Source organism: Sinocyclocheilus grahami, unplaced genomic scaffold (genome assembly GCF_001515645.1).
Source record: "Sinocyclocheilus grahami isolate Dianchi unplaced genomic scaffold, SAMN03320097.WGS_v1.1 scaffold198.1, whole genome shotgun sequence".
Taxonomy (NCBI): domain Eukaryota; kingdom Metazoa; phylum Chordata; class Actinopteri; order Cypriniformes; family Cyprinidae; genus Sinocyclocheilus; species Sinocyclocheilus grahami.
In genome coordinates, this window is record NW_015505377.1 from 58859 (window position 1) to 77453 (window position 18595).

An 18595-nucleotide genomic window follows, 5' to 3' on the forward strand; every position below is an offset into this window, starting at 1 on the left:
GTTAAAGGTCTCTGTTGTGATTGATTCTCATCAGATTTCAGCTTAGACAAAAGCAAAGTCCAGCCGTTTATCTAAACACTGTGAGAGAGAGAGATACAGTAATTCAGCCGAACATGAAGATTGTGGGATTGTTGTTTTGTTAGTGGAACATTAAAGATGTTCAGTAAACATGATCTTCACAGACAGTGACCAAAGACTCACTCAGCCTTTACAAATGATGAAAAAGCAGAATAAAAGCATCATGAAAGTGTCTCAGCATGGCTCATGCACTAGATTTCAAGTCTATTTAAAGTCATACAATGCTTTGTGTGAGGAACACTCATTGAAAATTGTATTATTATTCTTTCACATATACAAACACACATGCACCTCAATTATTGTGACAGGTTTGACATCAAATGTTTTTTATTTTTGTAGTGTTTATTTATTTTTCTGAAGCCAAGCATATTGTACAAACCAGAGTCCATAGGTAACCAAACAAGTCGGGTGTGAAAATGACAGAAAACAAGTTTTTACGTTTAGATATAGTTTCCAGATACATTTTAATGTCATTTTTAAATTGTTCAATCATAGCCATTTTACTTATGAACATAACAAACAAATATAATAATTAAATAAAAAATAAATAAATACTATTTGTTAGAAACACTTCAACATCACATCAGCTTCTACAAAATTTAATCTTAGCATCCTTTTGTTAATAATTTTTCTTTAAAGGAATTTTTTTTCTTTTTTTCTTTAGGACACTAATAAAGGACTAATGGTTTCAGAGGCTTTGGCTTATGAATTATTGTACTTTTTATTATGCTTTTATAATTTTTTCTGCCCTTTTTGGAGCTTGACAGACATTACATTTCTTTAACACTCTTTTTATGTTCCACAGAACAAATAACAACATACAAGTTTGAACACAACATAATCATAATAATAATTTCACCATTTTTCCTTAGAAATACATTTCATTAATGCATTTGGCTGATGCTTTTATCCAAAGCAACTTACACTGCATTTAAGCTATATCTGTATTTTTTTTTAGTTCAGTTCATCTCTTTTCTCCCTTCATGCAATTGAAATGCATGACTTACATTTATTCATTTGCCAGATGCTTTTATCCAAAACAACATGCATTGCTTTAAAACTATACATTGGATCAGTTCCTGCATTCCCTGGGAATTGAACCCATCACCTTGGCGTTGCAACCATGTCAGAAACACCTATATACACCAGATGCATTTCATTATTGTCATTCATTAACTACACTGAAATAAGTTTGTTGAAGAGCTTGCTTTGAAACAATTTTTACTCAAAAATTGCTAGTAAATTTTACAACTAATTGAGGAAATGTTAAGTAGATGCTTTGGAGAAAAGCAACTCACATTGCATTTAAGCTAAGTTTTTCCCCCCAGTTCATGCATTTATTTTCATTTGGTAGATGCTTTTATAAAAAGCAATTTGCATTGCATTTAAGGTCTACATTTGATCAGTTCCTGCGTTCCCTGGGAATTGAACCCATCACCTTGGTGTTGCAAATACCTTGGTCAATTGTAGAAATTGCAAAGAAATTGCACAAATATTTACAAAGGAACTGCAAGTAACACATCGAATTAAACATGAAATAGCAGTAGAAAGATTGAAATAGTATTTTCTTGTCAAACATACTCCAGTAGGCTACATGGACTCAAAAAATAATTTTTTTACACTATAGGTTCATCGGCATTTTTTATGATTGATTTTTGATCAATTAGTTCTTGCAGTCCTAAATCTAATACTCATCCGGTTGTTCAGTCCAAGTTTAGTCCTAATGGAGTCTTTTTTTTTCTTGAGAAATCAGCCCTTGACCCAGAATATCTTGTGCTTGTATCAGAATATATTTTGAATGGCCTCATTCTGTGAAATCTGATCATAAACATGTTGCTGATCAAACGTAGGAGCACTTTTCATCTCCTCGCAGCAGATCCCAGTGTCATCCATCAGCGCTTGTATAACAGCAGCTCCTGCAGGATTTAACGTCCTACTGAATCTGCTGACCCGAGGACTGATGGGATGATTTATGCAATTAATAACAACTTAATAACACTGTACACACAAGTTTAAATGAATAGTTCACCCAAAAAACAAAAGCTCCCCATGTTGTTCCAAACCTGCATGACTTTCTTCAGCTAGTTTGAAAGTCAGTGGGGTCCAACCAGTATATTTTGTCTCTTGTATGAATGACATGATTGTATATTTGCTGTAAGTCAAAGCTTGTGTTAATAAAGCATAACATTACGTGCAGGTGCATCATATGCACGAAGAGGAAAGATGTCCTGATAGAGAGAGAGAGAGAGAGAGAGAGAGAGAGAGAGTGTGTGTGTGTGTGTGGACGCATGTTGACTGAAGGGGTGTGTGTGTGTGTGTGTTTTTGGAGCTGATCCTGATTATATTTTCTCGTCTCGTGTTGTTCTGTTCTCTTCGCTGGAACTTGGACCTCTTTGCTTCGTTCTGCCTGTAGAACCAATTTAACCGTGTCCAGTGTGACCCAGTTACAGGACCTGAGAGAGACACACACACGGCACGCTGTAGCCTACTTACACTAGCCTATATATACCAGCACAGCACGCTCATTCAAAACTTTGCTCTGGAAGTGTGTGTGAAGAGAGATGATGATGTATTTAATGTGTTTGCATTCATCGCTGTCATTCTGAGTGTTTGGAATTAATATTTGCTCAAGCGTCACTGTATTTGAATGCAAATGATATGCACGCTATAGTCAACTAATTGGCTGATTTCAGGTTCGTCTGACTCGTTTCTTTTGGTTTGTTGACATACAATGTGTTCCTGTGTTCATATAGTAGACGTCTAGACCTCATGTTGGTGAATTTCCTGCGGTGAAAGCAGATGATCAGCGATCTCAGATTCTCCACGTTGAGCTATTTGTGATGCTCGTATATCCCCACACAGATCTGTGGCCCAGAATACTTTACAAGAAAGTAAAATTAGTAGCAGCTCGTCTAAAAACTGAAGCCGATAAAGCCGATGAGGCTCCCGTTCACACCTGCTATTAACATCCGTCTCAGCTGATCCGATCGCAAGTGAACAGCATTAAATACCCAGATACCAGGGAATGTTCTCCGAACGTTGTGGCAGGTTACGAACAAATGTTCTTCCAGCAACATTAATGGAACGTTTGTTCAGAGATCTATTATTCATGGAATGTTTTTCCTGAAACGTTTCAGTTGAACATTCAACTAACATTTTTAAATGTTGCAACATTTGAAACAACTTTGGAAACTTTTTGAGTTCATAAGTTACAACTTTTGAAACATTTAAAAGTAACAGTCTCATAATTGCAAAATGATACAATGGAATGTTCCCGTTAACAGGAAAAAATATTTCTAAAACATAAAAAAAAAAAAACTGGACTTTTCTTTTTGTACTTCAGCTAGTAATATTAACATTTTATTTAGTTGCATCATTAGTCAAGTGACATTTATTTCTGTAGTGCTTTGTATAAGACAGATTATTCTATAACAGCTTCACAGAAATAAACAGAATTTAAAAAATTCTATTTCAGCTGTAAATCAGCTGTACAGAGAGGAAGATCATGAGCACTAGGAGGGGTTCGAGAACGAGCGCTGATCTCTCCGGGATGGAGACTGAGCTACATTTTACACGCAGAGAGAAACGAGTTTCCCTCAGGGACGTGCGTGCGCGCACACACACACACACTCACACACTGAGACAGAGCGAGACTGAAGTACTTCAGTGGAAGTGAAGCGACTGAGGGACACAGATGCATCAACATCAGTGACACAAAACCCAACGACATGCAGGATTTAACATTAGGTATGTGACTAACAGAACTGTGTGTGTGTGTGTGTGTGTGTGTGTGTGTGAAACTGTGTCATTGTTTGTCAGGCATTAAGAGACCACGAGTACAATCTTAAAACCATTTTCTCCCTAAAGAGAAAATTTGCTTCATTTGCTCAGAGACTAAATGAAATATTAACAGACGAGTCTATGGCTGTTGTACAGGAGAGTGTAGAGATATAAAATCATAAAATGTCTTGAGCTCATCCCTGCTAACAAGGAATGTTTTCACAACCTTCAGTAATGTTTTTAAACAATTATATAAAAGTTAGGACAACGTGTTTATGGAACATTCTTGTACTTTAATAATATTTGATACATGTTCTTATCATGTTGAGAGTGTCTTGATGTTATTTGAACTTGTTGAACATTCTTATAACTTTGAGAAAACATTCTCAAAATGTCCTTGTTATTTGTACTTGAACGTCCTAAGAATAATTTTTGTAACCTTTAAATAATGTTCTAATCATGACAAGAAAACTGGACATTTTAGGTTCAAATAACATTTTGGGTGAACAAGTTCGTAGAATGTTGTATGAAATCTTTGTAACCTTTAAATAACAAAATTTGACATTTTAGTGGTTTAGAAACATTTCAAAACAATGTTCCAGCAATGCTTTCATAATCTAAACGTTCTCCCTGGGGTATTGAGATCTCTGAGTTTTGATTGCATACATACAAATCTGAGCAGAGTTTGAGACACTGAGATTTAAACTCTAGAGACACACGAACTTACTAGATTTAAAAAAAAAAAAAAATCAGGATAAATATTTGAGAAGCTAGAGATTTAAAGGTCAATGTAAGGCAACTCATGTGACTTCCGTAATGTGATGATTAGGGCTGGACAATAATTCAATATCAATATGTATCGCGATATAATGTTTTTCAATAACGGTGATATGATTTTTAAACACATTTCCAATATTTCGATATACATTACCAGTGTTTCCCATACATTGATGTATTTGTGGCGTTTGACTTCGTTGAATAAACATGAGCGCTGCACGTTTCAAAATCATAACGCGTCGCAGGTGTTTTATATGAATGTGTCTCTGAAGGGACCCGACTGTCTTCAGAATAGTTTAGATGGCATTTTTATCTGATAAAGTAGCGTTCATGAGCGGAGCTGCTGTGTTTACAGCCGTTACTGGAGAAACCGCTGTTTCCACTGAAAGGCTTGTGTTTCTGCTGCACACAGAGCTTTCAGTGTCTCAAAACAATGAAAACCACGCCGTCCTGCAGCATGATGTTTAGCTGAAAACACTGAAGGAGATCGGTGTAGTTCAGGAAGTGATCTGGATCAGTGATCCTGCATAAAGCTGCATGATGCATTTGGCCAAAGCAGCACCATAGGGTTTCCAAACACTGAACATCAACCAGGTTACTTTTGCATTTATTCATTTATGCAAAGTGACTTACAAATGAGGAACAAGCCATTATTTATAGTGCACGATGACGAGATTAAAGAATAAACTAGATTAGTACACAAACCGGAGCAGAAGAGGAAGCTACAGATTCATTTTTCATATTTAAATAGGAGTCGTTGTAGTTAGTTTAGTGCTCCTGTCTTCAGCTGTTTGAAGGTTATGATGGTCTAAAATGGTTATATGGAGGTTGGAGTTCATTCCACCGCAGAGGAACAGAGATGGTGAAGGGTCTGGAAAAGTACTTTATGCCTCATTGTGAACGAACAAACACCTGTAAGAATGTTCCAGTTCTGAAAATCATAGTCTTAAATTTGATGCTTGAAGTTCAGTAGCCAGATTAAGATGTACGTAACAAAATTACTAGGGAGAATGATTAATATTTTATTAGATTCAGTGTAAATGATGACTGATTATGACAGAAAGGTCGTGTAGACAGTAGTGATTCGTTACTTAATGATTCAGTGTTTTTGAACGAATCGGGTCAATCAAGTCAATGATTCAGTGAGCCATTCATAAAGAATATTTAAGTAAGTGCTGATAGAACGCTGATGGAATGTTGCTTTAGAATAAATTATATTGAGACAACAACAACAAAAATCAAATTTTCTTTCCGGACCAGCAACGTCTTTACTTGGACAAGTGAATGACCGATTGTCTGAAGTACAAGCACATGTGAAGATTATAAAGGCAGGGTAGATGATTTGGTTCAGAAAAATGTTTTATGCCGGTTAAAAGTCTCTTCACATCCCAACAGCAATCATTAAGATAAGTGCTCTAAATTTATTTATATGCGTTTGTATCATCTGTGGAAGGCGTAGGACCATAAAATGTTCGTTCAGTCAGATTCCTCAATCCCGAGGGCTAAAATAGGCTGTCCTACCTGCCTGTCAACGTATGCATTTACATACATGATACACCATCAGCGCGGTCCACTACGCTACTGCAGACCGAGCGAGAATGGAAGGTGTTGCTACTGTAATATTCTGCGCTTTGTACTGTAATGTTTTCTCACCGCTGAATGAGACCGGAGCTAATCTGACAGCGTTGATGCCGTCTCTCATCGTGTGGCTGGTTATCCTGTGCACGGTCATGTGTTTTTGAGGAGGCGTGGCTTTGGAGAGTGATTTGCAGGGAGGGTGGGATCTTATGCTTTCAAAGCTAGCTTGCTATTGTTAGCCTCTCCAGAATCGCCAGCCCTACCTTTAATGATTCAGCATATTTGAATGAATCGGGTGAGTCAATGACTACGTTAACATGTTAACAGTTATTTACCTTATTCTAAATAAGACAATATTATGATTTAGGTGTTAACATGAGTTGCATTTAGAATATGCCTTTCATGTTCCTGTTTTACATGTTATAGTATAGATGGATTAATGGCACACGTCATTACGTCCCCACGCAATGCCATCCGACGTCCAACTTAGAATTTCACATATAAACATATGGTTTGTCTTCGTTATGATGCCATATACAGTTTTGGGTGTTTCACTTTTAATTTGACGAAAGCTTCAAGTGCAGTTAATTATTTCTCATGCTATATGTGCAAACAGACGACGGCGGTATTGAAGCTCTTTTGTTTGCCGTCAAACGGTTGAGCACTGCCGTGTGTGTATCCTGTCGCAAAATGCTGCGAAAAGTCCTACACGACGGTAATAGTGTGATTAATAATCTGTACTGCACTTCAATAATGCGACTAAAATAAGAATACTCCACATGTCTTTATTTGATTTGTGTTTACTTCGAGTATGACTTTAGCCGGATTAAGCGAATCAAAAATCTGTTTACATGGTAGATTCTTAATCAGAGTATTGTCTTAATCATTTTAAAATCGGAATATTGTTGTCCATGTAAATGTACTGATTGATTCAGTGAGCCATTCATAAAGAATATTTGTGGAAGAGCTGATAGAATTCTGATGGGAATATTGCTTCAGAATAAATTACATTTACACCACACAAATGATAAAATAATTTAAAATAATTAATAATTTAAAAAGCAACTTTTTTTTACGTGCACAAATGAATTACCTATTTAGCACATGTGAAGGCTTAATGTTGAGCCCTGCATTAGTGCACATGCTTGACCTTAACTTGCTCTACCTCTGAAATGACTTTCTAGGCCGGGCAGGCTGTTGGTTAAATGGCAAATGTCTAATTTGAAGAAATCATAATCAGTATGAACAGCCCAACTGGCTCAGACTAAAATGGACTAATGACTAAACTAATGAGTTTGGGCTGTATCTGCCCATCTGTCTTTGTAAGAAGCATTTGAAACTTGTTTAACCTGTTTAAAAACAGTCATTTCTGTCATGGCAGCATGGTGATATACTTGATAACGTCCAGACAAGCAACTTTTTTTTACGTGGACAAATGAATGATCTATTTAGCACATGTGAAGGCTTAATGTTGAGCCCTGCATTAGTGCACATGCTTGACCTTAACTTGCTCTACCTCTGAAATGACTTTCTAGGCCGGGCAGGCTGTTGGTTAAATGGCAAATGTCTAATTTGAAGAAATCATAATCAGTATGAACAGCCCAACTGGCTCAGACTAAAATGGACTAATGACTAAACTAATGAGTTTGGGCTGTATCTGCCCATCTGTCTTTGTAAGAAGCATTTGAAACTTGTTTAACCTGTTTAAAAACAGTCATTTCTGTCATGGCAGCATGGTGATATACTTGATAACGTTAATGTGTTTGGTTTTAGCAGAATAGATCTGCTACGCAAGTACTGAGACTTACTAAGACTTGCCAATACATCCACAGACATGGAAATACTGCTGCTGCACATATAACATATGAAATAACTCCACTATATGTCAAATAGCCTGAAGCAGATCTATACAGGTGGAGCTGGGGAGGTGGAGGGTTTCTCAAGCGTGTTAAGCAGCAAGCTCATTGGCTGCTGATGTGAAAAGAACCCAATCAGCTGTGCCATGTGAATAATGATGTTAGTATATCAGATTGAGTTATGGCCTATCAGCCTGTGCAGTCTAGGGTTTCATGACAGAGCTGTGTATTAATTGTGCAGCTCCGAAATGGGCTGCGATTGCGGTTTCTTCAACATTCTGGTTAAAGCAAAGGAAACACACAGATGTTATGAACGGTTATTTAATCAGCTTTAGTGACTGTATTGTTTTAAACTGTCAAGGCAGATCAAACCGTGATTAATTTCTCTAATCTAGATTAGTCCCATATGCTGCATGAATCCTGATGAGAAGACCAGCAGGACTGTTGTTTTGAATGAGTCTACACCAGGGTTCCTCAAAGAAAAATGTTTGGCCTGTGCGAATTTCAAACAATGTGGCATGAAAATTCTAACACAGCATCAAACAGTGACAAAATACAATAGAACCCATTATAATCAGCGATGCTGTCAATACTGGATGCAGCGCACATGGCATGACAAATGTTGTGTCCGGTGTAAAACACGGCAAGTGTGACGAAAAGAATAGTGGAGATGGAAAACAGACGATTCGAAATGTGAATAAACTGAACAATTTTGAGTGAGTGAGTGATACCATCTTTGTTATGGAATACAAGTGTTGTTCACATTGAGTTAACAATTTTAACGTACCACAAGTTTGCTTTAATTCATTTTGAAGATCTGAGGTAAAATATCTATTGTTGCTTTCAGTATGGCTATAAAGGTCACGCAAAATAATATTCAAACTCAGATTAGAAACTTGTAACATTGAATAAATCACATAATCATTACCGGAGTAATGATGTACCGAGTAATCATCACTGTCATAGTTTGTATGTTGTTCCAGCCGCGACGTCACAGAAAATAGAAATGGTTTCGAAAATAGAATTCCCTGTCGCTTGCAGCTGTCGCGGGTGGATAGGACAAAAACCAGTGTTCGGTAAAAAGTCACTTTTAAAAGTAATGCATTACAATATTGCGTTACTCGTACATAATTACGTTACTTTTTATGGAAAGTAATGCGTTACGTTACTTTTGTGTTACTTTTCAAATCTGGGCTGGGCTGGCTTGTTTGTTTTTAATATATAAAGTTCTATTTTTGGTAAATGTAAAAGCCCTGTCACAACAAAAAGTGAAATGAATAAACCTCAGGCTGAAGGAAAAGTAAACATCTGTACAGCAGAATGCAGAAGAAAGTTCAACACTCGTCAGCCATAAAAAAAAATGAAGCACAAATGGTAAAGTAATTTTTGCTTATTAGTATGATTGAATTTGATAATCAAAGCTCAGCAGCAAAGACATCGGTTAATAAAATGGGATTAAATACATAAAGGATATTTGCGTTATTAACCATTTAAGTTTTGCAGATTTGCGTCATATTCGGAGTTTGCATTTCACCATTCTTTATTCCTTTGGAAGTATACTGAATCTGTTTTTGTGCAGGTGAGAGGAGTAAATGCATGCTCACATAGAGCTAATCATACAAGTCATCATGTTACTTGTGATGCATTAACCTCAACACTGACAAAAACTACATGGAAAAAGATACATTTTATCACGTCGCGTCTGGTTGGGACACGGTGTTACAGTTTGAGTATAAAAATATTAATGCTGACAGATCTAATCATTGGAATCTGCAATTAGGGAGAGTGGAGAGAAGAGATCCAGATGAGCAGGAACAGTTGACCTGCATGGCATTTTTTGTTTGTTCATTGTTTTTTTTTATATATATTTAACAGGCTAAGTTCTTTAGGTAGGTTTCTCTATTTGAATACAAAAATGTTCATAATTGTTTGAATAAAACCAACTACTAGGGGGAAAAATCTGAATATTTATCTCGTGACTCTTAACAACAACAACAACAACAACAACAAGCAGCAAACATTTTGGTCCTAACATGGTCAGTGGCCCTTGGCTTGGTATTGTTGGCAGAATTGAACCCTCAGTGAAAACTAACTGAGGAACCCTGGTCTCCACCACCGTTACCACACACTCCACCTCCGTTATGATGCTCATGGTTTCTCTTCTTCTCCGTGCAGGTTTTCTGAGTTCGCGTGTCATCGGTCATGGCGCTGGTCCAGTCTCTGCCCGTGTCCATTGACCATCCGGGACCAGGCCTGGACCCGCGTCTCCATCCCGCCTCGCCGCCTCTGATGGGAGCGATGGGTGCCGTCAGCAGCATGATGCAGAGTCACGTCATTTATCCTGACCGCGCAAACATAGAGGTCAGCACCAGATTCCGCAAGGGCACGCCAGGCTCCGGACGCCTGCTGTCCGAAACCTCACAGGGAAGTCGGACTCCGTCCAGCAAGAGGAGGAACGTCGCCGGCAGAGCCAAGGACTTCGGTGCTCGCTCATATTCACATGAGGACTTGATAAGAGACTGGAACGATAATCATTTGTATGTGGGTTCGACTTGTGTGGACGGTCCTCCGAGACTGGTTGCAGTGTCTGGACAATTAGAAAGAGTGAGTACAGGATTACAGATTAATAAAATTAATTGAATTAATTAAAATGTAAAATATTTTTACAGACTAGAAGATAGATGCATCATGATTTCTGATGTTCGTTTCTCTCAGAACATTCAGCAGGCCATAATTAGACCCACTGCCTTCAAACCCGTGGTCCCTAGGAGCCGTAACGGCATGCAGTATCTGTCCCCGCGGCTCGGCGCCGGTCTGTCGGGAAGCCAAGGAAACCTCAGCATGTGTTCTCCAGAAGATGAAGACATCTCGCCCGTGACGACGGAACGGCGCAGCTCTTACAGCGGCGCTCGCAACGCTTTGTTCAGCCAGTCGTTTACGATGACGGACACGGCGCGCAACTCCTTAACCAACCTGCCGGTGTGTAATGGGCCGAGCCAGAGCGAGGCGAGCAAACATCACGGACACTCCAACTCCGACAGCGGCCGCTCCTCGTCCAGCAAGAGCACGGGCTCCCTGAGCGGCCACGGCCCCCTGCTGACCGACCCACTGTCCCCGCCGCCCATCGAGACCTACGAGGCCATCGTCAGAGACCTGGAGGGCAAACTGAGGGAGCGAGACCTGGAGCTGCAGCAGCTCGGGGAAAACCTGGACGAGAACGAAGCAGCCATCTGTCAGGTGTGTGAGAGGCATGCTTCATCTCGACTTGAAGGGTTAGTTCACCCAAAAATTTAAATTCTGTCATTAATTACTCACCCTTCATGTCGTTCCAAACCTGTAACACCTTCGTTCATCTTCAGAACACAAATTATAAGATATTTTTGATGAAATCCGAGAGCTCTCTGACCCTCCATAGACAGCAATGCAACTGAAATGTTCCCAGGTAATTAATGACAGAATTATCATCTTTGGGTGAACTAAACCTTTAACATACAAACTAAAAATTGCACGCTAATTTTTAGCAGATGCTAAACTTTGTGTGTGTTTGTGCAGGTGTACGAGGAGCGTCAAAAGCGCACGGAGCTGGAGATGGAGGAGTTCAGACAGACGTGTGCGGCTAAGATGCAGAAGGCGTCTCATAAAGCGCAGCGCGAGCAGCAGCTCCTGCAGCTCCAGGTGTTTCAGCTGCAGCAGGAGAAGAAGAAGCAGCAGGAGGACATGACGCAGCTCCTGCAGGAGCGCCAGAGGCTCGAGGAGCGCTGCGCCTCCTACGAACGAGAGCACACGCAGCTGGGGCCCAGACTCGAGGAGACCAAGTGGGAGGTGAGGAGTCACAGGATATTAGAGATAATATTAAAATATCAATATTTCTGGTATTTATTGCGATAACGATATCAATGACGATAATTCAGGGAATCCTGTTTCTTTAGAGAAAAGCATCTTTCCTATTTTTATCCAAAATTAGGGTGTTGTGAGCGTTACTGCGTACACACGTAATATAATGACTTTTTAATTCATGCTGGAGGGCGCTCTTGCGCAGAAACTACACCTATGCGTCGCAGAAGTAATAGCACTGACGACGCTCCAGGAAATCCCTAATATGGACAAAGGTATCCAGTTATTGCTGATTAAAATGCAGATAGAGACATTTTAATTGAGGAAACTTGAAGAAAATAAACATACAATTGTGAAAATATATGGTTTGTGTTCTTAAAGCAATCTTGGGTATTTTTATTAGGATAAAGTATATTTATAATAGAGATGCACCGATCGACCAGCTAGGGACCGGAATTAGGTACGCAACATTGCCTGATGAACTGCCTGAGGAATAAGAAATAAACAATATCAATATAAGAAAATATTAAGATTGACTTCCCATGGCATGTTGAATTAGAACATAAATCATATAAAATACAGTACATAGATATATGTAAACAAGTAATTGTTAACTATGATGTTACTTTATTGCATCAACTTTGCATAGACGATAGCACAAAATACCATTTCACAAAAATAAATATACAAGCAAACAAACAAATAAATAAACCTTATGACTGAGCATGACCCGGGGCTCTACTAAAACGGTTCACACTTCAACCTACTACACAGAGTATATATATATAAATAAAATCACGCAGTTATGAAATCGTTCTGCGATAATGACAGCTGATTGCATAGCTTCTCGGTGAAGTAAATGCTGCTCCATCTGAAAGCACGTGAAAATACCACATTTAATAACATTTTTACTCCAAACTCACTTCATAACATCAGTTGAGTGTTGAAATAAATCCTTCTGTGAGATGTGGCTTCTTACACAGAATAAGGCACGCAACATATTTCATAGTATTTAAGCAGTGATAAAGGTTATGTCGATTAGCATTGCATTATTATATGTGACCCTGCAGCACAAAAGCAGTGTTGAGTCGCTGGGGGATATTTGTAGCAATAGCCAACAATACATTGTATGGGTCACAATTATACATTTCTCTTTTATGCCAAAAATCATTAGGATATTAAGTAAAGATCATGTTCCACGTGTGCACGTGCCTGGATGATAGCGCAAAAGACCATTTCACAAAAATAAATATACAAGCAAACAAACAAATAAATAAACCTTATGACTGAGCATGACCCGGGGCTCTACTAAAACGGTTCACACTTCAACCTACTACACAGAGTACGCTGTAGTTCACCGACAAGCTACGCAAAAAAATGTTTTTTTTAATTTTATACATATATATATATATATATATATATATAAATAAAATCACGCAGTTATGAAATCGTTCTGCGATAATGACAGCTGATTGCATAGCTTCTCGGTGAACTACGGCTCTGTGAAGTAAATGCTGCTCCATCTGAAAGCACGTGAAAATACCACATTTAATAACATTTTTACTCCAAACTCACTTCATAACATCAGTTGAGTGTTGAAATAAATCCTTCTGTGAGATGTGGCTTCTTACACAGAATAAGGCACGCAACATATTTCATAGTATTTAAGCAGTGATAAAGGTTATGTCGATTAGCATTGCATTATTATATGTGACCCTGCAGCACAAAAGCAGTGTTGAGTCGCTGGGGGATATTTGTAGCAATAGCCAACAATACATTGTATGGGTCACAATTATACATTTCTCTTTTATGCCAAAAATCATTAGGATATTAAGTAAAGATCATGTTCCGTGAAGATATTTAGTAAGTTTCTTACCATAAATATATCAAAACTTAATGTTTGATTAGTAATATGCATTGCTAAGAACTTCATTTGAACAACTTTAAAGATGATTTTCTCAATATTTAGATTTTTTTGCACCCTCAGATTCCAGATTTTCAAATATTGTCCTATCCTAACAAACCATGCATCAATGGAAAGCTTTTTAAAAAATTGACACGTAAGACTGCTTTTGTGGTCCAGGCTCACATATTATAATGAAAATTCTAATAATAAGAACTCCGATAAATCATATATTGTCGTAGTCCTGTGTTTATTAGTCGCGCTGAATCACTGAAAGCAGTTAAATCTTGTTTATTCAGCTAACGCTATAGGGATTTCTTCTGGAGATTTACTACTGATCACAGAACCGTGCTTCACTGACAAGATGTGATTGTGATTTCAATGCGATTTATCGTACAGCACTAGGTTCTAAACTTGTTGCGTCTCTCTCAGGTGTGTCAGAAGTCTGGAGAGATCTCACTGCTGAAGCAGCAGCTGAAGGACCTGCAGGCCGATCTAGCGCAGCGCGTCGGTGAGCTGGTGACGTTACGAGGACAGCTGCGAGAGGTTCGAGCCGAGCTGCAGACGTGTCAGAGTCAGCTGCAGGAGGTGCACACGGCCTCACACACACGGACGCTGGAGCTTGAGGTCTGCGAGAACGAACTGCAGCGCCGCAAGAGCGAGAACGAGCTGCTCCGGGACAAAATAAGCCGTCTGGAAGACCTTAGCGCCTCGCGTGCCGACGACAGCGAGGAACTGAAAGCCTCAAAGCAGCAGATCGATCGCCTGAAGGCGGAGCTCGCTTACGAACGCCAGCACTCCTCCGATCAGACGTCTGTGTTCAAGAGCGAGAGAAAGAGCTGGGAGGAGGAGAAGGATAAAGTGATTCGATATCAGACACAGCTGCAGCAGAACTACGTGCAGATGTACAAAAGGAACCGAGATCTGGAGCGATCGCTCCGTCAGCTCAGCCTCGAGCTGGAGTCCCGAGAACAGGACGACGACAGCAGCGGAAACGAAGTCACGTTCGACGACATTGCTGCGACCGAGATCTGAAACAAGTAATCGTCTACTGCCGCACTCTTTTCAGATTGTGCTCTGCGTAAAATGCAACTAAGTTCTGTTCTCAAATAGTGCCGTCAAACAATTAATCGCATCCAAAATAACTTTGTGTATGAAATGTGCGTGTGCTGTGAATATTTATATAAATAAACACACATGCAGTATATATTTTAAAAATATTTACATGTATATATTTATATTCATTTAATTTCTATTATATATAAATATATTTAATATATAAAAATTTTTCTTAAATGTGACCCTGGAGCACAAAACCAGTCATAAGGGTCAATGTATCCATCTCAATCGAGCACACATGTTTTTTTTTAATGCACATTTTAATATTTTGTGCATCTTGGCTTTTCCATCCATCAGTTTTTTATGCGATATCCCAAAATTGTCTGCACATCAGCATCGAGTCTCACATAAACAAAGGAGTCCAGAAGCACAGCTGTCCTGCGATCACATCGTGTCAGAATTACTGTAATTGAGCGTCTGATTAGTAAACGCTGCTCATGTCTTTGCTGAACGCATAATTACAAAGTTAGAAACTCAAGCTGCTCATGTAAAAAAATAAAATGATTCTGTTCTTCAATAGTGCATTTATGAAGTATTCTGCTCTCATCAACCGCAACAAAGCTGCATCCGTATTGGTGTTCAATAATAATCCATAACTCGAATCCTTTCAGAGTGGGAGGACATGAGCAGCAGTAATTCTGACAGGAGCTGAACACGGCACTATTAAACACTAATGTGAGGAATAGAAACTCTTCTTTCAAAAAAGCTATTGACTGTTATATTAGTAGCAAAATAAACCCATTACTGCACACATACGCTCACATAATACTGAACAATATAGATAGACGCGTACATATAAAAGCCACTGTGACTAGACCAAAGCGTTGCTTGTATCTCGTGGGTGATTGTGGTGGTGGTGTCATTTTTTAATTAACAGTATTTGTATGAAGCCAATACATTGTATATTATTCGTGCTGCATATTTAATGTTCCTATGAGCCGTTTGTAATTAAACACCTGCAATGACTCGCATTCACTGGTATTTTATTCAGTATTTATGTTCTTAATCGGCCGCAGCAAATATTTCTGACTACTGATCTTTGTAATAACTCCGTGTCACCAGAGCAATTAAACCAGGATTTATTCTAATTAACAAACACAACTTTCACTAATGTTTTTTTTTAAGTTAGATAATTGTTAGGACAAACCGTTCTTAAAGTAATGTTTATGGAATGTTTTTAGAACTTTAATATGTTTGATATATTCTCATAACGTTAAGAAAACATTGAGATTATTCTCAATGTTCTTGTTCTAAGAAACGTTTTTGTAACGCTCTTAGAATATTAAAAATAAACGTTCAAATGTTGTTTTGGGGTAAAAAACTCATTAGTAGAATGTTTTGAGAAACATTTTTGTAACACTTAGATAACACTCTTAATATAGAGAATAAACTTTCAAATGATGATACATTTTGGGTAAAAATTTAGGTTGTAAGAAACATTTGTATAACCTTTAAATAATGTCATAAACTGGACATTTTAATGTTCTTAGAAAGTTAAAAATATATGTTTAAATGTCATATTTCGGCAAAAATAAAGTTAGTAGAATGTTGAAGAACATCCAAGTGAAACAGCTTAGATGTGCTACCAGTTGACTCAATTTTCAGATATTACTGGAAGATCCAGTTAAGACATTTTTATTAAACTAGGCCCGTGTACTGAACGCACGTGTACCGAACAAATTCAATATTTTTCAGGAAATTCAGAAAATAAATGCCGCTTTGGCGCGACAGATCTCTGTATAAACACTTCAGTTCTAACAGCATCCCTTCTTCTTTACTAGTAGCTTTAATGCGAAATAAACATGAATGAACATCTCACGCCTCACGTAACTGCTCAGTGTTTCGCTCGCGGAAGGAGATTAAAACGGCTTGTAAATAAAGCGTCACGTAGCATTTCATCTACCTCAGGCAAGTCATCAGTTGCTAGAGAAATCAAGTCTAGAGAAGAGCATTTCGCTAAATATTAGACTAGGCTATATACTCAGATTTTGCTTTATCTGTTAGTGGTGTCTTAATCTTGTAGTGTATATTTAAATAAATCTTTTATGAAGCAAGTTATGATAGAAAATGATTATATTTCAACAACAACAAATAGAAATTGTAGACTATAATTTAGAAGTTAATTTAAAAACTGCATTGAGTGCAATTTACACGTTTGCATACAATTTTATTTCGAGTGTTGATTAATTAGTTAAAAATAATAATTAAATTTAAGTTTGGGCTCTGTTGTTAATTGTAACCTTATAGTAATGTAAAAGGGCTCGCTATAGTTTGCTGAAGCGGATTTTTATTTTTCCTATATATTTTTTTTATTTTATTTTATGAGGTAGATTTGTAAAAATATTAAGAAACTGAGAAAACTGAGAAAAATACATTAAAATATTTTTAAATATAATCTTTATAAATAATTTTCTACATTTCCATTAATAAAAATATTTAGTTTCAATATGAATTTAGATTTTCACAACCTCTTTTACCATATAATTAAATCCTTTACGGCTGTTTTCTTTGCTGCTGTTGTGACTAAGACGTTAGTATGAATGACCTAAAATTTCATTATATATTAAACATTAAAAAAACTTAAGGTCATACTGAATCATAATGTTGCCTCTTCTGGAATCATAAAATGAATCATAGTTAATTTAATACATCAACACTCCCAGTTTCTGTTCATATAGATTGAAAACAAGCAGCTTTCTCAGAATTACAGCAGACACGGAGATCTTTGAATATTGTGTTGGACAATGAAGGTGTTCAAGTCAAAAAGGTTGAGAACCGCTGGTTTGAGACTTTTAGGAAACATCTTTACACGGAAAACAAGTAACAGAGTATTTTTGTTTGCTAAGAGCTTCATTTGAACAACTTTAAAGGCTATTTTCTCAATACTTTGATTTTTTGCACCCTCAGATTCCAGATTTTCCAAACATTATCCTGTCCTAACAAACCATACATCAATGGAAAGCTCATTTATTCAGCTTTCAGATGATGCATACATCTCAATTTCACAAGATTGACTCTTATGACTGCTTTTGTGCTCCAGGGTCACGTTTAGATGCATTGAAAAGAATGAAATGGCGGATACCCAGAGACTGCTTGGTCTTGCTGATGTGGACGGTGGTGAGCTCAAACTCTTCACGGGTGTGTTTCTCACATACAGACTCCACCGCCGGTGACACGGTTGAACTATGGGACTTCTTCAGGGAAGCGAAGACCTGTGAGAGCAGCGGCCTCTTGTGTCGAGGCGCGTCCACTACAGTGAACAGCACATCTGCTCTCCTCTCTGAATGCCCGTTCCTGCGGCTGAGAGCATCTTCCAGCGTTTGGCCGGAGTCTGGACGCGTGTTCTCCGTCAGCAGCCAGTTGGGAAGCAGCACAGACGTCCTGGAGGAGGTTAATGAGTCTGAATGACCGTAAGGAACGTCCAGTAACGGGCTGAAGGCTCTGGACTCGTTCTGGTCTTGACCGCAGGACAGACGCAGCTGCTCCAGATCTTCCAGAAGCTGATTCTGTCTCTCAAGATCCTCTGCGGCGTGAAGCTCAAATCCACCGTGCAGATCTGAGGCAGAGAGAGGCACACGCTTTCCATTTATCATTTGGAATAATGTGCGTTGATAAATAGCGCACAACAAAACCAGCAATGAGTCTGAACCGGTTTGTGATTGTGTAATCT

General features: G+C 38.3%; 2 protein-coding genes across 3 annotated transcripts in view; one reads left to right on the forward strand and one right to left on the reverse strand.

Moving 5' to 3' along the window:
- lzts2b (leucine zipper, putative tumor suppressor 2b) overlaps window positions 1-14977 on the forward strand; it is a 22470-nt gene extending 7493 nt beyond the window's left edge. The window contains exons 1-5 of one of the 2 annotated variants that reach the window (XM_016285494.1): window positions 3599-3825; window positions 10245-10673; window positions 10785-11306; window positions 11622-11891; window positions 14239-14977. In XM_016285494.1, coding sequence (XP_016140980.1) covers window positions 10272-10673; window positions 10785-11306; window positions 11622-11891; window positions 14239-14841 — 1797 coding nt within the window. In that variant the 5' untranslated portion in view covers window positions 3599-3825; window positions 10245-10271 and the 3' untranslated portion in view covers window positions 14842-14977. Of the gene's footprint in view, window positions 1-3598; window positions 3826-10244; window positions 10674-10784; window positions 11307-11621; window positions 11892-14238 lie in introns of those variants that run through there. The other variant, XM_016285493.1, reaches the window with a different exon arrangement.
- Window positions 14978-17717: 2740 nt separating this feature from the next.
- Window positions 17718-18595, reverse strand: part of pdzd7b (PDZ domain containing 7b) — a gene marked incomplete at its 5' end in the record, with an annotated part of 18227 nt that continues 17349 nt past the window's right edge. Inside the window, 2 exons of the mRNA XM_016285536.1 lie at window positions 17718-17728; window positions 18008-18481. Coding sequence (XP_016141022.1) covers window positions 17718-17728; window positions 18008-18481 — 485 coding nt within the window. The remainder of the gene's footprint in view (window positions 17729-18007; window positions 18482-18595) is intronic.